The 25038-nt window shown below is 45.3% G+C and overlaps 2 protein-coding genes across 2 annotated transcripts in view; both read right to left on the bottom strand.

Moving 5' to 3' along the window:
* Positions 1 to 426: 426 nt before the first annotated feature.
* Positions 427 to 2730, bottom strand: LOC119161280 (endothelin-converting enzyme homolog). Its single transcript, XM_037413675.2, has one exon. It carries the CDS (start codon positions 2728 to 2730, stop codon positions 427 to 429), a length of 2304 nt encoding a protein of 767 aa, XP_037269572.2.
* A 7015-nt stretch (positions 2731 to 9745) lies between these two features.
* The window catches only part of SMC5 (structural maintenance of chromosomes 5), a 115239-nt gene continuing 99946 nt past the window's right edge, over positions 9746 to 25038 (bottom strand). The window contains exons 22-25 of the mRNA XM_075889690.1: positions 23264 to 23464; positions 20788 to 20994; positions 19590 to 19682; positions 9746 to 10595 (exon numbers count right to left, since the gene is read on the bottom strand). Of these exons, the coding sequence (XP_075745805.1) occupies positions 10461 to 10595; positions 19590 to 19682; positions 20788 to 20994; positions 23264 to 23464 (636 nt within the window). The 3' untranslated portion in view covers positions 9746 to 10460. The remainder of the gene's footprint in view (positions 10596 to 19589; positions 19683 to 20787; positions 20995 to 23263; positions 23465 to 25038) is intronic.

Here is a 25038-nt window from a genome sequence, read left to right on the forward strand (position 1 = left end):
CAAAAGCTGCACCACATGCGCTGACCAGCTTCTATAAAACGACGCACGTGAAAAAGCGCGTCCTTAAAGGCGCCAAGAACAGCGGCCGTGCACAAACATACACGGTGCAGTCACCACGTCAAAATTGTGCGCTACAGTTGCGGTCACTGTAATACTGAAACAAAAAAAAAGCAAATGCGTACGTGTCGGGGGGTGCGATGTCTAAGAAGACGCAGAAAGAACGTATAGAGAAATGAAATACTATAATGAATTATCGATTCTTTGTCGCGGCGAGTACTTCCTCCGTGTGCACGCGATGAACGTACAGCATGGTTAAAAACAAAAGGCGATACTTGGTGCTCACAAAAGAAAATGTAAAATAACAAACGAAATCGACAAACTGTGAGTACAGTGCGAACGAATCGGGAAAACAAAAATAATCCATAACTAAGGCACGTCACATCGCTGCTCAGGATTCATGGGCGACGCAGGAGCGCAGCGAAAGGCGCGAGCGAAGCTCCTGACATGCCTCAACGCTTGGTCACAGATGCCGGCCCATTTTGCCGCGGAATCACTGCCCTCGCAGTGCGCGAAGCAAAGCGACACGAAAAAGAGCTGCGTCACTGAGAAGCTCTGGAGCTGAGGGATGGGCAGCCGGCTCGCCGCGTCACTGTTGCCCTCCAGCGCTTCGAGAAGGGCCCCCGCCGTCACGGCAATGGAGGTTACGACGTCTGCGTCCGTGGCTTTCGACTTGCCGGCGATGCAGTTCTTGAGCTGTTCGACCGTGGCCCTCAGCGACTCGTCGGAGCCGTACGCTGTCAGGAAGAGCAAGCCGAGAGCCCACGCCACGTGCGCACCGAGGCCACCGTAGTTGACGGGCGCAGTCAGTCCCAAGTCGAAGAAAGGGAAGGAGAGTGCGACGGGAAGCAGCTGGAAGTCCCTACGGTAACCATCGACGTACAAGGCGAACATCTCCAGTGAATCGATGACGGCAACGAGCACCCAGTCGTCTGGATTGCTCGGTACGAGCGTCGATAGGCGCCAGTTCTCCACGAAGGAGTCGGTCATCTCCAAACCGGTCGGACCCCGCGTCGCATCATGGGTGACCTCGAAGCCCCGAAACGCCCTGGACAATGATGACCAGTTGGTGACCACTTCGACGTTGCTATTGAAGTGTTGCCACCTGGAAAGGCGCCTCAGAAAGCTGTCACCCACGGTTCGCGTGACGTCCTCTGCGACGGAGCGCGTCTTGCCTCGGAGTACTTCAACGTTGTAGCTTCCGAACAGGGCGTATCGAGAAAAAGTGAACGCCGCGGTGACGCAGAAGGCCCTATAGTAAGCCTGCGCCTTCCTAGTGCTGCCGCCGTGGTAGTTGAGGACGAGCTGGCGGTTCGCATAGAGTCCGGCCACCTGGACAGTACACCACGACGTGTAGCCGTACGCTCCTTCTTCGCCGTAGTTGTCCCATAGGCTGAAGAAATCGTAGACGAAACGCCGTGCTGTCGTGAGCACCTGGAAGCGTTTGCCTACAGAAAAGTTCAACCTCTTCAAGACGCCGATCCAACGACTTTCCCCAAGTCCGAGAAAAGTCCTTTCGGGAAAGACCTGGTACCCCGTGCGATCGTTGTAAGCCGCACTCAACGTGTCGCGAAACAAGTCCTCAACCTCTACGACGTCTTCGAGCGACACGATGTCAGTGTCACCGGCGCCACCATACATTTCCGTCAGCCGCTTGAAGTACTGCTCGAAGTCGTTAACATCGCGCGGATGCCTGAGGAGGTGAAAAGCACCACCAGGATCGACGAGGAAGGTAGTGGCACCATTCTCTGACCAGCGGGGCTCTACACGCAATATGACGTGCCAGCCAAGCCTCAGCGAGCTGAAGAGTAGCGTGTAAACAACGTTCATGTTCCTGCTGCGGTGCGGCCACGCGATGCCGGCATCCAACAGGTACTTTCTGACAGCTGCCAGTTCATCCCGCACACCCTGCAGTACATCGTCGCAGCTCCGGTAGATGGCTGCCGCCAGCTGCACGCTGTTCTGGTCCGTCGTGGGCACCTCGATGGTGCGCACGAGACGCGTCATGCGCTCGATGGCCCTCTCGTAGAGTTCTTCACGTACGCTCAAGCGGTGCTCCCTGCGCCAACCGCCACACACGAAGCGGGTGAAGTTGTGACACGGCAGCGCCGAGTCGTCGATGGAGGACCTAAGCAACTTGCCGTACTCCAGGCATTCGTGCGTCCAGCAGACGCTCGGCGGTAGAACGGGACTATCGGGCATCAGGACGACGACGACGACGAGGACTAGCATGACGACAGCGACCAGGCAAGACCCGACGACCAGCATGGGAACCAATGGCTGAGGCTTCTTCGGTGTGGTCACAATCGGTTGGAAGTGACTCTCGGGAGGCATTCTGACGGCTCTTCTGGCAGAGCTGCTGCTATCATGGGACGCAGTGGCACAGATCGCGGTTCGCGACGTGATGGTGGACGGCCGATGGCTGTCATCATCGTGGCGATCGTCAAAACTACGCCGTCCTACAGTAGAGCTGGTGACGTGCACTTCCTCGATTAAGGACGATGCATTAGCAGTGAGCTGCTTGGAAACGTCTGTCGTTACGTCGGCCGTTCGACTGCCCGGGTATTGCGAATTGACCGACGTAGGCGACTCACGGCGACCACGGGCTGTGTTGTCCTGCGCGAGGGTTGCGGCCAACTCACCGACAGCCGCATGTTCCTCGCCGTCATTCATGGTGAGATCGTGGGAGCGTGGAGACGACGAGTTTCTGAGCCATGGCGATTGTTTCGGCCGTCGTCTCGTAGTGGCTCCAGTATCATGGTCGGTGACGTCTTGGCCCATCGCATCCGACTCTGTGCCGTGGTCCTCGCTGTCCTTGCTACCATAGGAGGAAGTGCTCCTGCGTCTCTTCGCCTTCCTTTGAGCAATCGGTCGTCCAGAATGAGCCGAGTGACGTGGCGTGAAATCCATAGGATTCAGTACTCGACTAGGGTTTCTGGAAAGCCAGAGTCGGTGCTCCCGGATAAGCGTTGCTGAACAATGGAACACCGGCGCGCAGCAGAACGTTCGCGTGGTACGCGAAGCGAGCGCTGAAATCTTCTTCACAAAGCACGCGCTGAGCGTGCACGCCCAATGTTGTCCCGCCAATATACACCCGCACTGGTTTTTTGCTTAGAAATGGCCATCTGAAGGTAATCTGAACACGTAATGAAAAACAAGAAACAAAAAATAATAAACAGCCATTATTGAGTGATTGCACACCAGACATGTATTATTAACCAGACCAGAACAATTAGGAATTTATTTATTTTATTTATTTATTACACACTGCTGACTTGTTTACCAGGTCTTAAGCAGGAATGGGCATACAGAAATGTTTACTACAAAAAACATAATTGACATCACACAGCATACTGACAGTGGGTACAATTCAACACTTTTGTATTGATTTACAAAAAACTAAAGAAAAACAATACAACAATGGCATAGCTTTGCTGGCAGAAACGTACTAAAAAATTGGAAGCATTGCGTAACTCCGGGCTGCATGACCGTACAAAAAAACTGTTAGTGGTTTTTGAGAGCATGTAGAAATAAATCAACTGTGGTGCTTCTACAGTTAAACCTGTTCAATTACATTACGAATATCTGTAAAAAATATAAATTAAAATCATACTAGTTCAGCTTCTTGATAAAACTACAAAACTGAGTTTAAAATGGCTTGTGTCAGTGAAGCTTTTGGCTTACGGCTGCATTCTGTGTAATGGGTAGCATGCTTTGAACTACGGGCAGTGCTTCCACACCTGCTTCCACTTCCCCTGCCACCCCCCTCACATGATTCTACTACCTACACCGACCTACCTACCTACCCACCCACCCGCCCACCGCGCATTATTACTGCGATATTAATGATGAATTGCGAAGCATGTATACAGGACACGTGTGTATCTAAAGCATGCAAGTTAGTAGTAGTAATAGACTTTTATTCAGCCAAGTTACTTTTACTGTATTTCCAAGCAGAGAAAGTTATTTTCAGTGCATTTGCAAACAGATGCATGACTTCGTGGTAGAACACCCACTTGCCTCTCAAACGACCTGCGTTCAAACCCCACGCACACCCAGAATTTTCGTTATTATGCATCTTATTTGCATCTTTCTCAATTTTCGGTCACAGCCAACTGCCCCCGCCAGAATGTCTGCGAAACGAGCTCTTTAACACTATCGCGTTAAAACGTTATGTTTTTACACAGAACTGGCATAAGGGAGATATCATCACACGTGCCCCGTGTAAACAGCTTTAACGGGGGTACGCGGCATCATAATCTGGTGACATAACCTGATGTAGTCTCTACCACTGATATTCTCATGGAAATTGCCAGAGCTGAAGTTCTGTCCATTATGTAATTGTTCTTATAATATCTCTCTAAACCTGAAATTCCTACACCTGATCACTGCTGTATATAAACATGTAACTCATATAAGCCCTTACTGGAAGAAACCAAAACGTTGGTCTATCCTGAGATGCTGGTACTAATCAATCGGTAATTATTGTAATACACAGTATCCTGGCACCCACAATAATTTCACGAGATTTGGCTATGGAAGAAATGACGTCAGGAACGACAACATTATCGGGGCCCTGCCACTGTTTTTGAGCATTGCCCGAAAATGCTGCCGATCGGTAGTCGAGACTCTCGAGAACACGCAAACCAAATATTATAGGGCTGCACGCGACCTGGAGCTTACGATTAATTCTCAGAGATAGCAAGAAACAACGCAGAAAGCGCAACAGTCACAGCGAAAGGTGGAAGAGTTGCACTTCTTGAATCCATTGTAAACTCTCTTGGGGCTACTATTACAGGTACATTTGCAAGGCACGGCTATGCCATAAATTGTATTATTTGTCAAGTTGGGAAGCACCCGTTGAATCATTATTCCTCATTGTGTGTAGAAGTGTGGCACCAGCTACACGTCTGCAACGCATTATGAGCATGTTGATACGGTGGCTGATGGCAATGAATAACGGCTGAGCCCTTTGTAATAGGTTGGAATCTTTAAACGACCCACTAGTTACGCACTTCGCATTGTGAGAGGCTTGGTTCATTGTTTTACTCTTCTATCACCTTATATTACATGTCAACACGATTCCTTCCAGACATGAAGCCTGCAGTCTTTCTATAAGGAACCTAAACATGAGTGAAGCATGTGATTCGTAAAGATTCCATTTGATTCAAGATTCACGGCCTCTTGAGGGCCGGGAGGGGGGGGGGGGGGGGGTCGGGGCAGAGTTTCTTTTAGGATGTGAAATCATGGAAAAACCGTTTTTTAAAGAGCATTTTCGTAATGTACAGGCCTTGGTGCAAGTAGTGGCCAAGTTTCTTGCACCTCGGCGAAATATTTTGGCTACAATAGGAACTTATACTACAACGTGCAGGCTATATTCAAACTAAAAAGATGTGAAACTGGGCTTACTCAGGCCACGCTGCTGCTGAATGGCACTTGCTGCAGCAGCAAGCATGTAGGTTGCACGTAGGCGGGGGGGGGGGGGGGGTTTCAAATCATTGTCGCCGCCTAAAATTTTTTTTCTGCATTTCTTCAAAACCAGACTGCTGAATTTCCGTTTATGTTTTTTTGTAACCAAGGCACCTGATATTGTTATTCTTGTTGCAGTACTGAGCTTCACGAGTATTGCCCACAGGGTTAAAAGGAGATCTTTGCATTTCATTTTTTGATATTTTTCCATAATCCATCGATTAAACAATGAGAAAAATTTGAGTAGAAAGTGCTGTGGCTCAAGCGAGTTGGTTATACATGAACTTAGCTTGTATAAGCGCGGCACACACGAAAAAAAAAAAAAAAAGACGCCACAGACTTCAAGAAAGGTAGGCGCTAAACTTCCAACTGTTTATTGTCCAATTGTGCATGGCAACAGTGACGTGAGACGATCCGGTCGGTCTGCTTCTTGAGGCGGGTAATTTGAAGTGCGCTAACCCGATGCGGACCACTAAAACGTGATTTTATTTCAAAATAGGCACTTTCTTGGCACAAAAGTAAAGGTTTCTCGACCGCTTGAACAATCAACGTCAACTTAATAGTTGCCTTTAGTGTCCCTTTAAGACACTGCCTGGCCGCACAATAAAAAACTTATAGACAACGCAGCAGTCACAATCTAAATATCTCGCCTGGTGTCTCTTATCACACAGCGAGTGAATGACATTATTCCGCAAGTCAACTTGCAAAGCTTCCCTAGTTTTTTGGGGGGTCGAAAACACTACGCGTACGTTAGCCCGATAGTCTAACAAAATGGAATAAAGAAATGACGTATATTGGACTGAGACCACGTGCAAGATGAGTTGTGTTTTCACGCATGCATACATAAGATGGATGCGAAGGGCATCAAATAAACAGTTGGAAGTTCAGCGCCTACCTTTCTTGACGTCTGTGAAGTCTTTTTTTTTAATTTTCATATGTGCCGCGCTAATACAAGCTAAGTTCTTGAGTAGAAAGCTCCGATATAAGGAAAGCTGTATAATTGTTAATAGTTTGCACACCAAAAAAAGCGTTCCTACCACTGTGAGGCTTGTTTCAGAGTATCCAGCTGTGGACATAAAGCAATATTTTGATGATTTTTTTCTCCATTGTTAGAGAAACGCGCTAATTAATTTCTAATTAACTACGAAACTAATACACATCGTAACCGAAACCACCACGTGCCCGCGATCACACTGAAAAACGCGCCATTCGGAGAAAAAAAAAGTGGAAGTGTTCGAGATCATGATGCATGCGTATGACGTCACTTCTTTCCCCATGCCATTCCTCCCTGCTTGGGACTGCCTGCTTGGGTTTCGGCGCTCGTCGTGTTGAAAGAGAGAAAGCAGCCACAGTGTGTGAAAAGAATCTAACAACGCTCGTATACTGGACTCTAAAGATTTTCGCAGCGGTCCATTCACGAGGCCACAAATTTCAATGAAGCCATCCTACGGTTGCATGGAAAAGTGTTGCAGGGCCCCCCATGAAGGCTGAATTTTTTTCGCGAAATGCAGCCTGAAACTGTGTAATCTTATTACTAAAATGAATTCTTCAGACGACTGTAATGAAAAAAAAAATTGTCTCAGATTTTGTTGCGTGACCGTAAAGGGACAGAGATATCATCGTAGTTATATACCCATGGAATATTCTTAGTAACATCGAAACCATTTCAAAAATTTTTAATATAAATAAGCATTATGCATTGTATTAAACAACTAGCTGATGCACAGAATTAAGCGCACCATGCAGCATACTTTACCAGTAAAAAAATGTTTTTGCTCTAATACTAAACCTTGACGAATGATCCCTTTTGTTCCATTCCGGATGGTCTCACTGCTCAAGATTTCGAGATGTCTCTCCCTGATCATCATCAAAGTCAGAACTCATATGAGTAAATGCTTGTCTGTACAAATGGCATTATATCACGCATGCACATGTGTGTGTGTTTAGTGTTATGCGCCACAATGTTCCGAAACACTTTGGGGCATATTTTATTTTTATTTTATTAGAATACCCTCAGGGCCCGTAGGGGATTACAGAGGGGGTGGGCACAACATATATAACACACAAGAAAAAAAGACAAAATAAAGAAACAAGTATCAGATGCGCAAATCAGGAAGGCAACATAAGTCAACTAAAAATGTATAAGAATTCAAGCACATACAAGACAAAGATAGATAATGGAAACTGCGTATAGTTACAAGCATTGCTGAGAAATTGCAGTCTTGAATAACAAAGGGTCTGTTATTGATACAACGGAAGAGGGAAGGTGGTTCCAATCGGCGGCTGTTTTCGGTAAGAAGGCTGCTGAAAAGAATTTGGTGCGGCAAAACGGAATGGCAACCTTATGCTGATGATCAATGCGCGATGAGTGGTATGACGGTTGTGAAATGAGGTCTCGCTTCATTGATGGATTGTGAAAAAATATCTTATGAAAAAAATGCAGTCGTGCCAGTTTCCTCCGGACAGTTAAATTGGGTAGGTCAAGGTTAGATTTCATTTCTGATATGCTAGCAGTACGGGAATAATTAGAACAAATGAACCGAACTGAGCGGTTCTGAACAGATTCTAACGCGTTAATTAAATTTTGCTGCACGGGATCCCATATAGCGGACGCGTACTCAAGCTTTGGGCGAATTAGTGATCGGTATAATAGAATTTTGAGGGACAGCGGAGCGCGAGAAAAGTTGCGGCGTAAGTATCCTAGCGTTCGGTTAGCGTTATTACAGATGTAGGTAACATGCGTGTGCCAAGATAGATTGTTGGTAATGTAAACGCCGAGGTACTTATATGAAGAGACATGCTGACATATGATGGTTTTAGAACTTTAAAGGTGACGCTCTCGCAGTGTGTGAAGCCATCAATCTCTACTCGTTTTATTCCGAGAGCGCTAATAAAGTTTCAGAAATCCAGAATTAGGTCCGCCTTTATCTGCCGAAGAATTCGCACCACTTTTTGATGGTGTCGAGTGCACTCCATGTAGTTCAATAATCCCAGTCACCTAATAAAACTTTTGTTAGTTTAAAGTTTAGAGTTAGCTGTATGTGACCAGTTATCTGGCTGACAAATCGCACAGTTTTTCCAATTCCTTTAGAAAGGTCACTGTGAGGCCAGCATAGACCATGTGACTTTTGTTTGCTAATAAGTCTTGGGATGTCATCTTACAGCCGGTTAAGAAAAATAGAGAAGGAAAGCTGAATCCTATGTTCTGATATGAGTCCGTTGTTGAGATTACCTCTATAACGTTCATAATTAAACTATGGTCCTAGAAAATGCACACTTTCCAATCGAAATGAACACAAATCAACAGAATCGCCGTATCAGCACCCAATACGGGTGCCTTGTTCGCAATGAACAAATGCAGGGTGTTTTCTTGAACCATGATTTTTCCTTGCCAGAAGAGTTTGTGTCAAACCCTGGACTCCCTAACTAAACTGTCTAGTTGCTTTTGTAAAAAAACTACCTCGCATGTAAAAGAGTGGCCAATAATCGAGAAAGGAGTCTGAATCAGAAACAGCATGTTCAGATAGTCTTAACAGAAAGATATAAAATTTTAGACTTGTCTGTACCATTACGATGTGGAATCGACAAAGCAATGCTGGCAGGCATGTTTCCTGATAAATAACACTAGTATTAGCTCCACAGCCATGGAGTACTAGACACAAGTCTCCAACAGAACCATAGTGGCTGACAGAGTACTGAATTTGAATCCCTATTCACATCATGGTTTTCAGACAAAAAAAACGCACATATATAAGTTGAACCCCTATATGTAAAAGATATGCAGCGGGGAGGAACTTTTGTCTTTTGAGATGACTCTTAAGAGCAGGGCACCTTGTACGAGCTTTATTATCAACCACTATTTCAATGCAGGCCCACTGATGTCTCTCATACCTACTTGTTTTTTGCATCCTCTCTTATAAAGGTGTTTGGCTGTAGTTGTGTGCGTTTTTGTTTGTAATGACATATACATGACATATACATGGCATGCTATTCATATAAGGACTTGCCACTGACGTTTGTCATACACTCATGGGACACCATGCAAAATGCAATATATATCTAAGATAACCAAAAAGGTTTAAGATCCCCAAAACATAATAAATATTTTCCTGTTTCACCAAGAAATGAACTGTACTAAGAGCTTGACGCGCGAGCATTACTCCTTGATTTTTGCCTGCTCACTAGTTTCTGTTACAGTTTCATGTACAAACAAGCACAGTTATTAACAATTACAGCTTTATTTTATCGCATCACATGACAAAATGCTGTAAAAAACGATGATGTAATGCTTGATGGCAAGGCTACTATGGAATGATGATGCACACAGTACAGCACACTTTGAAGGGAATACTTGGCTGGTAAAAAATTCAATACAACTGAAACACCCCAATGATATTAAAGGAGAAAAATGGTCACTGAATGCCTTTGGCCGACATCTAAATTTTGAAAAATTGTCCAAATACAGTAATGCATCAGTTTAGATGTAATAAGCAGTTGGATACCAACTGGTTGTTCCTTTTACGAGTAGATTGCATTGTACAGGATGATATAATGCACTGGAGCGGAGTTGTGTCCACTCGGCAAGTGTCTTGGATCTCAGTCAGATACAGTATTTGCTTTCCTGAGCACACAACTTGTGTAGAATGAGCTAAAGATGCTTTAAAGGGCACCTTCATAAATACAGCACTAATAGCTTCTAAACCATTACACATTACAGGAACTAAAATTAAAGGTGCGTTGCAATTCATGCACAAAATAAACTCAGATTCATGTAACGTCTAAGAAAAGTGTTGTACCTGTGCTCGGTAGTTGCAGCTCAGAGCTGAAGCTGCCCAGCACAAGTGCTAGGAGAGGGAAAAAAAAAAATCACCTCTCAGAGCCAACACTAATGAATTAAAAAAAGGTAGTTATATACACAGTATAAAAGAGTGGAATCAAAGCTGAACACAGGCTGCCAATCCGATGCTTCGGCCTACAAGTGCTTGAGGATTCCAGTCAGGGATGTACGAAGTGCACTTGCTTATGAATATCATTGTCACATTCTCTGCATAGGGAAGGTCCGGAAGCAGCTGCAAATGAAGAAAATCGGGTTTCATTTCAAACCTGTGAGGCTCCAACAGCGAGACGATTTCTCATTTTCAACAAGCGACATCCCGCGTGCAATGGTCCCGAGACCAACCACTAACAGCAATGCAATTCCCAAACACAACCACAAGTATTTCCATAAATCTTGAAGTGCCATTACAAGGACACTAAAGTGAAACGGGATCTGCCTCTAACCTTCCCATGTTTGCAGGGAAGGTTAGTGACTAACTAGGGCAGATCACCACGTTGTGAAACCTTGACTGATATTAATTAGCATAATCATCACCTCCGTAGGGTGCAAAAACAATGTTTAGAAAGCTAGCCTGAGAAAACATTCATGGGCAATTGCATTTGCTTTACTGTCCCGCAAACGCAAAAGAGCAGCCCAGCCTTGGCAAAGGATTTCAGCACAATTCATTTCCCTGCGCGATACATGCATGTGGATAAGGTATCTATGCCAGGTACCTCACACTTGTTCTTGGTATGCACTCAAACTTCGTAACTCTAAAAGGTAAGTCAAAAGAGGTTGAGCAATGAATGGAAACACGGGGTAGTTGCGTGCATAAATTCAAACATGCAAAGCACAAAGTTGACTCACAGCCTGCCATACCACCGCATTGCTACACACAGTGGCTTGGCAGAGCGGCTGGCACTCTGCCCTGCAGCGAGAAATGCAATGGCAGTGGTGAACGTGCTTCTTGCACGTGGCGATGAGAAGAGCCAGTTCTGCTAAACTGTGTTACTGACACCACTGTTTTGAACTGTAATGCCAACAAGCACTGAGCATTTTTGAGAGCAGTGTTCTATGCAGTGCACTACATTCAGATATTTCTCTTAGTTCAGTTGAGTCAAGTTGAATCACAGCGGTTTGTTGCTAGTTCTTATTTCACTACACTCAAACCTCAATACAGTCGACGTCCGGTTTCCCTGATGCCCAAAAGTCTGGACATGCCTTATTTCCCGGACTCAACTGTGGCACCGTCAAGTTCCCCATAGAGTCAATGTACTAAAAAGTCTGAAATTCCGGGCGCTTATAGACTTCGGCATAAGATTTTCCGGACTTTTTACTGTTAACCACTGACCCAAAGTCACCACCGACGCCACCATTTTGGTTGTTTTCATATCCTCGTGCCGCAAAGCGCTGCACCACGCTGCGGCTGCCGTAACTTCGAAACAGCACGTGCCAATCCGTTGCCAGCCGTAGCTTAGCGGCTTAACCAAGCCAAACCTCACTGTATTCGTCCACGTGCTGTTTTGTCAGCTCTGCAGTCATGTCTGCGGTTGATTGTTTGCTGCTGCGCGCTATCTTCAGTGATCACGCTTCCTGACCTCCAGCATCCACCAAGTTCCTAGCTGTTTCAAGCTGCGCTTTTCGTCGAGCGGATTCGCCGTTTACTGCGATGGCACCGACTGCTCCTTCGTCTTCAAAGTGCACAAAGCCCCCTCGAAGGCTCACGATGGGAAAAGCTACGCTGTTGACCTCAGGCCTGCCGTCGGCATGCTAGCGGAATTGTAAAAGGCAGTTACGCAAGAGACTCTGCGGAACTGTTTTCGCAATGCGGGCTTCACACTCGACGCCGAGGCGGCCGTCTCGCCCCAAGTGGACAGCGTGTGTGACGAACTGCTACCCGCGGATGTTGCCTTCGACGATCTGCGCCCTGCCGGCGTGTCGATTCCAGCCTGAATAACCTTTCAGGGCTTTGCCGACGCTGACAAAGACCTCGAGCTATGTGCAAACTTGACCGATGACAAAATCATTCGTCATGTTACGGAGGATTCCGACGACTTTGACACTGAGAACTAAGATCCATCTCCTACACAGCCAACGAGCTCGGAGTTGACGGGAGCACGGATGACACTGTCATCGGTGTGCAGCGGCAACATGACGTTGACTGAAATTGACGCAGACATGATCGTGGGCAAGCGGAACGCTGTGCAAAAGAAAATAGTCGACTTTTTTGCGCCCAAGTGCTGGCCTATGAGATAGCGCCGGCCACGTTCTTTTTTTTTTTTTATGAACGGCTCTTTTCAGAGCCACCTAAACGATGCATTGGCTGAATTGCAATGGGAATATTGTACTCCGGCCGTTACCTTCTTTGTCACCAAAAAATACCTACAAAAAAGGTGCGTTTTCACGTCTATTCGTTTGCGAACTGCCCAACTTTCTGGACGTTTTCGCGGACCCTTGAGGGTGCGGGAAATCGGACGTCGACTGTATAACGGACCCCAACATAACAAAACATTTGGCTTGTGCGAATATTCGAAACTTTCGAATATCAAAGCGAGTATTATGATATGCGATTCAACCTTTAAATTGTATATAACTATTCGGAATATTTTATTATTTTTGAAATATTTCGAAGTCTGCTAACACCTGAAAAAAAAAAAAACGCAACCACGAATGTGGTGCAATATGCACGGCAGGAAAAATTTCCCCTTTAATTGTGAAATAAATAGCGTCCACTATCTTGCGTGTATTTCATGGTGACAGCCGTTGCAAAGGCAGCAGAAGACTGGTAGCTGGCTCGCCCTCAAGCAACGTTTTTGGTATGGCTCGCTCGCTCGTCTCGATACCGGCAAAGTGTAGATTCACTGTTTAAAAACGGCTAGGAGTTTCACGACTTGTAAGCTTTTTTTCAGCACTGCTTTCCGTTTGAAGCAGAAAAGAAAAGACATATTGTATAAACCGGACTATAGGCCGAGTGGGAATATAGGTTGACCCCCCAAGTTCAGGTTACCGAAAAAGAAAAAAGGGAAAACAACCCAAAACTGCCGAACCGCGAATTGGGCGCACCACACCCCAATCGTCGGAGCTCCCCTCAACCACCATCGCAACTGGATCCTATTAGTCCAACGAAGCACCAGTGTCCTCAGAAGACGAGAGTTTGTCGCTGGCCGCCTCCCACAGTGCGTCGCCCTCCGTGCCATCCAGCGAGTTGCTGAAGCAACATTTCTTGGAAGCCGTTTCTACCATGGAATCTGGCAAGGAACGCCAGGCGGAAAGCATTCAACCACAAACAGTCACAAGCAGAGGCCTCTGTAGGGGGCCCGTCGGGGTCTGGGATTTCGCCGGACATTCACTCTTGATACTCCAGGTCCTTGAACGGCTTGTTCAGCGCAACGTCGAGCGGCTGGAGGGTTGACGTCATACCACCTGGTATCACGGCGAGGTCCATTTTCCCGTCGTCGAGTGCGCGTTTCACAGCGTCGGCTAAGTGACCCCGAAAGGCATCCAACACCAGCATGCTGCGAAGACGCAGCAGTGCACTTGCCCGACGGTTCCACACTACTCTTATCCATTCGAGCATCATGGCCTCGTCCATGTATCCCTTTTTGTTGACGCGAAAGACAACACCGGGCGGAAACAATTCCTTCAACATTGTTTTGTGTTTGAAAATGATGAAGGGCGGAAGCTTTCTACCATCTGCCGTGCATGCCAGTATGACGGTGAAGCACGAGTGCTCGTTGCCAGTGGACAACAGCTTCACATCCTTGGCGCCACACTGCGTGATCCTGGTAGACGAAGACATGTCAAACCACACGGGGGTCTCATTGGCATTGTCAATCTGCCCCATCATGTAGTTGTTCTGTTCCCGAAGCCGGTTCACGAAGCCCTGAAAGTTTATAAGCTTGTCCTGGAACTCATCTGGCAACTTCTGACAGATGAATGTGCCCCACTGGAAAAAAAATCCTTTGCATCTCATGAATCGACGCACACAAGAGTTTGGTGCACGAAACCCTTCTCTCCTGAGCCTAGCTTCTCGAGCGAGTTCCATGGCTTTCTTGTGAATGCTATCCACGGTCACTGGCAGCGAGCGCGCACGAACTTCCCGCACAAAGTCCTCCAGCTGCGGATGAACGGCACTTCGTCCACGAAACAACATTTTTCGAATATTGCACATCTGCAGCTTCTCTTTCTGTGCCCTCCAATAGCGTACGCTTCTTTTCCGGTACACCAAAGCGGCACTGAGCAGCCATATTCCCGTTGGCTTCTGCAAACTCAACAACATTTATTTTAAACGCAGCTGAGTACTGGCTCCTCGTACCGCTACTCATATTGACTGAACGAAAAAAAAAAAAAACTAAAATGCAGCACAATTTCAAGCGGAGCGAAAACTCTGAACAGATCGGAAGCAAATCACGAACATAAGAAAACAGACAGAGAGAACAAAAAAAACAGCCTGCGATTGGATTTGGATGCGGTCATGGCCGCGTCCAGCTTCTCAAGCACATGCAAGCCACATGTTGCCAGAAAGCGGTGCACTTTCGGCTAGGCATCGCTATATAAGACGAGGGGCGACTTTAGGTTACTATTTTATTGAAAATATCGCGACTTATATTCCGGTTTATACGGTAGTGCCTACCCCAGACCATCTGTGCAGGCCAAGGAGACCGCCGGTGCGAAAAGCGTACGCCCAAAGCAGTAGAGTACTGGAGTAGAACTCCAGTACCATGTCAAGATAATGGTACTTGATAATGGTAATGATAGATGATAGATTACGGTAGATTTTCTGTTCCTGAGACACTCTTGTCACACCCTTGATAGCTGAAATGCTCGAAAAATTTGAAAATAGTTTTTAGTTATTGAAAAATCGTAATTTCAAAACCGAAACCCAACTGAGTGCGCTTTTACGCGTGACGTAATTATTTGCACGAACCTGCCTGATTGTGCATAATGCCCACCAGATGGCGCTACCTGTCCATGCCATCCGTTGCAAACGGCTACAGCGCTTATGCTGCTATGGTTTTTATTGATTTGTGGGGTTTAACGTCCCAAAACCACCATATGATAATGAGAGACGCCGTAGTGGAGGGCTCTGAAAATTTTGACCACCTGGGGTTCTTTAACGTGCACCCAAATCTGAGCACACGGGCCTCGACATTTCCGCCTCCATCGGAAATGCAGCCGCCGCAGCCGGGATATATGCTGCTATGGTGAATATATGGCGAACCGTGTGTGGTTCAAAAAGCTACACTACTTGCCACCTATTGCACGCCCACCAACACGAAAAAGGAAATCGCACGTTCAACCAAGGAAACGCAAGTCAAACCCACACAATCCATAGCAGACATGCAGACGCTGCAGTGGCACATCGATTCTGCCACTTTCAACAGGCAAAACTCAACACCACACGCACAATGTTACCATTAATTAAGCGAGGTGAGCGTTTCGAGGCAACCTGTAAAACTCATTTGAAGAGAATTTGCGGAACTCTCAAGCTTGCTATTTCGCATGATTGGTGCAAACATGCAAATGAACGAATCCAGTGAACTTCATTGAGATCCATTGGCCTTGGAATATCGGTGGAGTTGGCCTTTAACAGAGAAACTATGTTAACAGCTATAACAAAGTACCAAAATAGTACGACTGTTCTCTGCAATCTCTGGCACAATCACCAAATGAACAACGTTACGAAACGACTGACTTGTGATGGCTTTGGATTTAGATGCACCTGCACTTGTTGCCACAACGCACACCAAAGCCACTGAAATCAGGTTATGGTTCATATCAAGCAAATCAAGCTTTTTTTTTTTTCTTGCTAGCATATTTGATGCTACAGTGGACTCCGCTTAAACGGAACTCAAAGAGGCAAGAAAATTTGTTTCATTTATAAGAAGTTTCATTTAAGCAAGGCCCACAAAATGAATGAAATATGACTTTATTTCAAAAGCACCAACTATGGCTGACTGAACAAAAACATTTTAAAGTATACAATATATATATAGTTGATTAGAAACAAAGATGTTGCTAATATTGCTTACAGATATTTTTGTTTACAGCCACACTTTCTCCAGAAACTATCTTAAAGACAAGACCGTGCCGCTTTTTAAAATGGCTCAGACAGCCATCGCTCACCCGCAAATGCTCGATCCCCATGCGAGTAGCAATCTTTTTGGCCTTCTCTTCGAAAACGGGGCCGCTGATCGGGAAGTCTGCACTGCGTGCACGCTTGAATCAGAGAAACAGAGCATCTTCGATTTCTTTGTATGCCGCTGTTCTCATCTGCAATCTGTCCGTGGCAAAGTTCCCAAGCTTTGCAGCTTCTTCGATTTTCCCTTTGTTCTTGAGCATCCTCAACAGTGTGGAATTGGGAATACTGAACTTGTTCACAATTTCTGTTTTCGATAGGTCATTGCGGTCAAGCGGTCAAGTTCTTGAATGATTTTTACTTTTGTTGCGAGCAAAAGTGCATTGTGCTGCCATTTTTTTTTTGTTTCCATTTCAAGTTCACGACGAAATGGAAACAAAAAAGATGGAAACGAGATAGATCATTTGCTGCTCGGCGTGCGCGAACATGTGCAATCGCTAGATTGGCTTGGCTAGGCTAGGCTAGCTTCGGCATTTGTTTCATGGTTGCTAGACTGCCGTGGCCCCTACCATCGTTTATGGATTTTGCCTGTTTTAGTTTGATTCAACCGATGTAAGCGAAAAAAAAATGTTACGATTACCCAAAGCTTTTTATTTTTGAATAGAGAAGAAACCAACCAAACGTGCCTAGACAGTTTTGTTTATGCGGCTTTTTCATTTGAGCGAGTTTTGTTTAATGGGAGTCAACTGTAAACTAATGACGCAAGGGTGGACTTGCAATGGCAAAAACTTCTAAAATAAAACATGTATTGCGATCCAGTATATCCGTAAAACTATTTTAGGATGTTAAAATAACGGAAGCTGATATCGTAGAAAGTATTCAGTCTGGCAACGCTTACCTTTGTGTTTTGTTATGTGCTGGTGAACGTGCTCGGCGCATGTTTTTGTGCTGCGAGTGCCGAACTTTGGTGACAACAATAGTTTGGTGGTCTTAGGCTCGACAGCGTGCACGATTCGCCTAACAGGACTATGGACGAGCCGGCACAACGGGTATTCCGGAAGGCCATCTAGGAGTTCTCAAAGAACTGGGCCAGTGACGCGACTTGCGCACGTGTAAGATGCCCCTTAAAACGCCTACAGGCAGTATAACCACCCTCGTCAATCACCTAAAGCGTCACTCTAATCCATTTAAGCAATTTAAGAAGCTCTGTGCGGCCAAAAGCTCAAAAAAGGTGAGTGGGCCCAAAAAGACGACAGGCACGAAGACAGCAGACGCAAGTACAGCGAGCTGCAATTTCTTGAAGCATACTTTAAAAGGTGAAATTCAGCGCGTCGAAATCCCAACTGCAAAGGTTGCACAGCTTGACTGTGGGATTCGCTGCCATTGCGTAAAATGCCCGCCTGCGATTCCGAGGAGCTAGCGAATAATGTGCTTCGTTGCTTCCGAAAAAGCATGTTGCTTCGAGTGCATTAGCGCGTCTTTCTTACACCGAATTTCGTCTCGTCGTCAGCGGAGTTAGGCCTAAAGATGACTTCGATGACGCGCCGCGCCTGTAGACCGCGCGCCTGTTCGTATTAATCTGACCCGAGCATCCGCTTAAAGCTCCTAACTAAAGCACAATTATATCCTAAACGATTGTCGAGCTGCGAACACGTCATGAAGTATAGATTGCCGACAGCCATGTCTTCGCGACACACAAGCAGCAGACGACCTCCCGGAGCGAGCATCGGGCCAATGGCAAGGCGAGCTGGGGCAACATGGCGGCCGCAGCCAATGAGGGGCCTTGAAACAACCTTCAACCATTTGCTTCTTGTGCGCTTGTTTTTAAAGGGAGGAGCCAGCTGAGGAGGGAAATTCGAACACGGAGAAAGGCTCTTTTCAGTGAGCCCAAGAAGCTAACTGCTGGCCGTGCCATCACGATGATATATGAAAATTGCTGTTTTTTGGCAATTTCCAGACAAATTTTCGCTACCTAGGAGGGTGAAACGAATTTTCCGAAGCACTTCTAAGCGGTTTTCAGAGTAAATATTTTTGGATTCAGAAAAAGGGTTCTAGAAACTGACAACTTGATTTTCAAAAAATTGATTTTTTTTTGTCACTTTTTGCTATACGAAAGCTGCGTCCTCCCTTAAGGCAGTGCTCTATGATGCCACTTATGTGACACGATGGTTAAAGAGCGAGCTCTGCTCAGTTTTGGAAAAGAGCCAGCCTCAACCCATTGATGAGGAGGAGCCGAGCGTGATCAGTGCATCTGCAGAAGCTACCAAGCAATGATGTGTAGAGCGTTTCTGGAACTTTGGCTGGTTCCAGTATTGCACCAACTGGCTACGAGAGATTGAAAAAGGAGGTGGAGGAGTCCCTTCATGAACCTGTTTAGCCTTGTTTGGACAACCCTTTCCTGCGGTGGAAAAATGCTGCCAAGGCAAGTACCCATCCCTCTCCAAGATAGCTCGGCTCTTCCTCTCAGTGACAGCGACTAAAAAAAGCGACTAAAGTGTCCAGTGAGAGGCCATTTTCCACCTCGGGAAACGTCGCACTAGGAAGCCAGGCCCGACATTTATTTATTTTTATCTATTCTAAGGGTACTCTATCGAGGGTATTACTTATGCAGGTGAGGGCTAATAAATTGAAAATGAAGTGTCTGATGTGTGTCTCATTCTGATCCCCACTATGATAAAGGGTAAAACTATTTAGTAGATGAAACAGCTAGCCAAGATTATTGTAACAAGGTAACGTAGTTCATTGAATCACTTTTTCACTCATGAACTGTCTCCCAGGTATTGGCTTCAATTTGAAAATATTTGCTTCGCTTTAAAGTTATTCAAATGAAGTAACTACGATTCGATTCGCATTCACTTCAAAGTGAAAAATCACTATTCCCACATGCCTACAAAATATTAGTTATAACGAAGTAAATGAAAAATATTTTTGCAATAGATACAGTGCTACGATCGTACTTTTATAATGAATTTTCAGATATATAACGAACTTGCTTTCGTGGAAGATGTAATACGTAACTTCGTTATAATGTGCTTTGAGTGTATATTCCATGTGGTTACAATGAAGATTGAGTGTCCTTTTTCAGCATGCATTTTTTCAAAGTGTAAAGATGAGCATCTAAGAACACTTTTAAAGCAACACTTGGCTGAGAATTTCACGAGGTCTCACCTTGGGAGTGAGCAGGAAATATTGGGCGGAGTTCTGTCGGGCAGTGTTCATTATCATTTCAAAGACCCTACGCTCGTTTTCAGAATCCATTCCCTGGAACGACAATCAAGAGGAAAAACAGAGGATTACATATAATGCATAACAGACCTTTTCGGTGTAACGCAGCCAACAGCAGCTTAGTTCCGAGGTCAAGCCAAGACCATGATGGCGAAATAACTATAAACAGTAATATTGAAAGATGTGAGGTAATATATGAAGAAGTGCGCAGCAATGCCTTGTTATAAGTTTCCTAGCACCTGACCACTGAGACTAAACATGTGCAGGTAAGTTGCTACCAAAGCAATATTGTACAAGCTTACCTGAACAAAGTTGCATGTTTCAATGTGACAATACCCCAGTGAACTTACTGAGATAATATTTAGACACTCACACCACATTCTCGTGTTTACCAGCATGTCAGCTCACATTCAGCTACCTAAGAGCAAATAAAATTCACATCACTCAAAAATTGCTTTTTCCTGAGAATGAGCACCGAGCCAGGCACGTCAAACTGTTAAAAAATTCCTGACGAGAAAACACAACCAGAAAATTTTTCTACTTTTACAGCCCTAAGTTCTTAAGTGCGTACCTAAATCTAAATTCACAAGCTTTGTTCCTTTCGGCACCTCTTAAAGTGTGTCCGCAGTGGTCACAAATCGAACCGGGACATTGACTCATCGGTCCTGCTAACCTTTGGAAGCAATGTTCTCCCTTGTTTCTTTAACCCACATTGCCAAATACACTCAAATCTTGATGCAATGTATATGAATATTAGTCTAGCCAGAGATAGTGATACAAATACATGTTCATAGCGAACCCTTGAACATAACATTATTTTACTATAAGAACCAACTTCATTATAATGACGTTTTAAAATTTGTCTAACCAAATTCAACTACCAAAATGACCTACTTCCAACCAGCACGAACTAGCACTGCCTAATGTCACCTAAACGGTGGCCAAATGGATATCTACAGCAATACTCTTTTAATCAAATTTGGATTAATTAAGTTTTATGCTTTTTCTCAAGTTCTTTTTTAGGAGCGCAGAATACATGCCTGGAGTCCCAGATTTTGAAATAATTCAATGTCCAGCCTTATATGTCAGACAATAATTCAATGTCCAGCCTTATATGCCAGACAAGTGTGGGCCTGCTTACCTGGTTGATCTCGTCGACGCAGCGGAAGGGCACGCTTGTCAGTTCCTGCAGCGCCATCATGTAGAGCACCGTGGCAACCGACCGCTCACCGCCACTCTGGTGCGCTGCAGACAACTCGGCGAGGTCCTCCTGGTCCCTGAACTTCACCCGGATGTTGACACCAAACTGATCGTACTGGTGTGCCTGCTCACCCTGGTACAGGGACACCTGTGCATGCAGAAACCTTGGCATTCAACCAAAAGTAACGTTGCCTGTACAGCAGACAACTAATCACTGCTGTGAAAGAGGGTATGGCTGCATATCGATATGTAATTCAAACTAAAAAGGGACCACCAGAGACACCGAATAATGAAAACTTTCAACAACAGGTATCAGATGAAAAGATGGGACTTAACTACAAGTCAACCTCCCCCCCCCCCAAAGTGCCGTAGAGTATTAACAAAACTTTCATGAATATTGTAAACTTCCCTAAACTAGCGCAAGATGAACAAGCATTTACAAGTGAAGGGATTCTCGACAAAGTTTGTTGCACTCTGCCGCACTTTAAGCCACACTTTTGGTGCTAGCGAAACGAAAGATTGCAAGCGACGATGCACATTCGTGCTTCGGATGTTTCACATTCTTAATACCGTATTTACTCGCGTAATGAACGCACTCGCATTATGAACGCATCCCCAACTTCAGTCGTCAAATTTTAGATCCCCCTCCCCCCACGTAATAAATACGGGGAAACGAGGTGCATCTTAGAGCAGTAGAAAAAATAGCACTAGTGATGACCCAGAATTTGCATCCGACAGCAACTCTGACGTCGTCGTTACCCTAGACATTGCTTCAGATGATGACGAGACATTGTGTGACATCACATGCGTTTGCTTCGAAATCTACCACACAAAGAGAGACTATTAGTCCTGAAAACTTTTGTTGCGATGAAGCAGCGTCTGTGCGATTCTTAGTGTGCTACCGTGTACTGAATCAAATAAACACTTTGACTTTGAGTACGTTCTGAACCATTACCATGGCATGCACTGAGGTAAAGCCACACTAACGGCTGTTTTCCCTTTTCTTTTAATTCCTGTCCTAATTATAAATAGAAGGTCAATGATGCATTATATTTTCAAAATCAGAATTGCATAGAAATAATTGCATTGAAATAATGTACATTATATATTGTCAATTACTTTGTCTTAATTCTAGATTTTAGTTGTCCAAGGCAAAACAATTTTTAATTAAACCATATAGAATTTTTTAAAGTGTTCTTGTACACACAGGTTTTCGTTCAATGACTATCACATTTTTCAACTTTTTCCTGTGTACACGTTTTTTTTTTTTTTGGTGTGTGTGGTGAGCATATCTATTGATTCTGTATGTAACGTACATTGTTGTATTGATTTGTGTGCTACGTATATGGCCTGCGAGTGGAGCTGTTGCAGGAGCAGAAGCCTTTATCAAGCCATATGGTCTTTAACTTCTGCTTCCTTTCTGTTGTGAACAGGAGAAAAACTTAATTCAATAATTGTGACTGCTAAAAAAAAATCTTAATTTTGGTACGCTCTTTGGAAGTTACATTGGCCATTAAAGGGTCAAGGCGCACTTATATTTATAGTCAGGCACAACCTTAGAATACAGTAGCATTTCCTCCACAAGGGTAAATGAATACGAGTCTGCACCAAAGGGTGAGCACTTTGGTGTTATGTTATGTTGTGTTATAAGCCGAACGACACCATGGTTAAGAAAACGTGCAGGACTACCTCTTTAGTCACTGAGGCAATCAGCGGCCATGCTTCAGTCATAAAAGTGTGGTTTCTCCTGCCTTTTTTAATTAACCCTCTCATGACCGTTGAAGAGTATAACCGTGAAATTTTCGAACTGTAGGACCGGTAATGACTGCACTCGTTGTCAACAAAAATGGTCCCACGCCGAACCAATGGCAGCAATATCCGCTGTAGTAATGTTATTTTCAATGCAAGATGGTGCCGTTTGTGCATGTTTTTTCCGTGGAGTCTATTTTTCTTTTTCATACGGCATCATGACTTTCATTGCATTGCCGCCTGCGATACTGCGCATGCAGTATCTTTGTACGCAATTCAAAATATAAGCATTACTTTATTAAAATATTGGTAACGTTTTATACAGTAAAAAAAAAACAAAACAAAAACAAGATAAGCAAAAAAATGTTTGGCCTGTTGCCATTTTTTTGTTCTTTTTTCTCCATTTCTTTCGGTCGTGAGAGGGCTATTTTGCATACAACCATAAGTGCATGAGCATTCTAACATATTGGCCCATTCAAAGTGTAGGCACCGTTGCTGCATTTGAACCCGCTACTTCAAGTCCAACTGCATAACTCCGCAGCAACTAAGCAGCCACAAGTGTACATTTACTTCAATATATACAACAACTGTTAGCACATTTAGGCGAGTTGAGAACCCATGAATGAGCTTCGCTGGGAAAAAAAAAAGTAAACGATGACCGTACGTACGTCGCCTGCACATCCCAGGGCACGGAAGAAGCGGCCAAAGCCAACATTTATCCGCTGAAGTAGTTCCTCGATGTTTGGCAGCCACCGACTTCGGGTGTCCTCCATCTCGGTCTCTAGTTCAGACAGCTGCGTCTCATTTCCCTTCACATCTGCCTCGAGTTTCTCAATGTCCCGCTTGCGTTGATGGTGCTCACTCTCAACCTGCAAATGTTTGCGGTTGAGGAGGTCAGCAAGCATGAAAAACAAGCACTGTATTTACAGTAGAACCTGTAAATACAGTGTCCATACAGTGTAAATACAGAAAAAAAATGCTCTCGTGTCCTTGCGAAGCGTCAAGTCGCACACTGCCACCGCACGGCGACGCCGATTTCTTCGCTGCATTCAATAGTCACCCCTGTTTCACAAGGAGACCCGTCTGATCCGTCAGTTTTCAAACAGATTTCAAAAATACCCGTTATTTTCTGTACCACACTGCCTTTCAAGATTTAGCATGGCCTGTATGTCTGCGGGAACATCGGTACATAGTTGCTGCCGGCACTCAGCGTCCCGGGCCTGTTTTCATGCCTGTTCATGCCTGTACTGTACCATTAGCTGGCGAAGGCGAGCTCTTTCACCTTTTAACTGTCGGCGCTCTGCGATAGTAGTCTGTGGCCTATACCTGAGTAGGCTCTCCACAGCACTGCATCACGACAGCGACGACATGGACGACGTCACCCACAACACAGCTAATGACGCACATGGTTTACGGCGCAGAGAACGACGTAACTGATATCACGGCCGGTTGAGACCACTCTCAACTCTGACATCGATGCCGAACGATTTAGGGATATGCAGGCCACGCCAGATCCTGTGCGAGACAGCATGTTGCTCTGTGTGCATAGTTCGTGATTCGAGTTACGCCTAGCATGGCATCAAGGAAGTGCAAGCCCTTGTCGATTAAGGAGAAGCTGAATAACCTGGCGGTTGTCAACAGGTAACCTGAACCGGAAGTAAATCAACATAGTGAACGAACTTGGACTGCCAGCATCTACTCTGAACATGGTAGTGTCAAAGCGGAAAGAGATCGAGACGTACGTTTTGGTATTCAACAGCGCAGCAAAGCAAGCCCATGGAGCTCGCCATGGGGAGCTGAAGAAGGCGGTGTTAAAGTAGTCTAAGGAAGCACGGCCCTCCAGAGTTAACTCTGATGGTGGTGCGCTTAAGGAGCAGTTGTTTCAGGAAGTGCGGTTTTCAGCAGCAGCTTGCATCAGAGGATACAGAGCGCAGCAAAGATGACCCTGTGGCGTGCGCGTCTGTCATCTACGACGACATCGATGAGGAGTTCCTCTCGACCGACGCACCCTGCGCCGAGTTCGTCTCGATAGACGACAACATCCCGACTTGCAGGCCGCAAAGTGTCGCTGAGATTGCAGCGGTGGATGTGGGGAACAAGGCAGCAGAAGACGGTGGCGAGAATAAAGTGTGCACCAACCGGATAACTTTGCCGAAGCCTTTGCTTGAATGAAAGTTTAAGAGAGCTTCTTTCGCAAGAAAAACAATGAATATGCGGACAATGGTCTGCAATGCGTGCAGAAGGAGTTTTTGTTGTCCAAGGGTGAGAAGCAACAGCAAAAAATTACAATGTTCTTTGAGAAACATCATATTTACCCCCGTAATGAACATACTCGCATAATAAATGCATTCCATACATTCGTCTGCTGTAGTCCTGCTAACTGACACCTGGCGCCTCCTTGCTCGTTGAATCTCTTCCATTCTTTATTATTATTATGTCGACT

This window comes from Rhipicephalus microplus, chromosome 3 (genome assembly GCF_043290135.1).
Source record: "Rhipicephalus microplus isolate Deutch F79 chromosome 3, USDA_Rmic, whole genome shotgun sequence".
In the NCBI taxonomy this organism is placed as follows: domain Eukaryota; kingdom Metazoa; phylum Arthropoda; class Arachnida; order Ixodida; family Ixodidae; genus Rhipicephalus; species Rhipicephalus microplus.

Excerpts from the sequence above, each read along its gene's own strand:
- LOC119161280 (XM_037413675.2), bottom strand. The coding sequence starts at position 2,730 with ATGAATGACGGCGAGGAACATGCGGCTGTCGGTGAGTTGGCCGCAACC.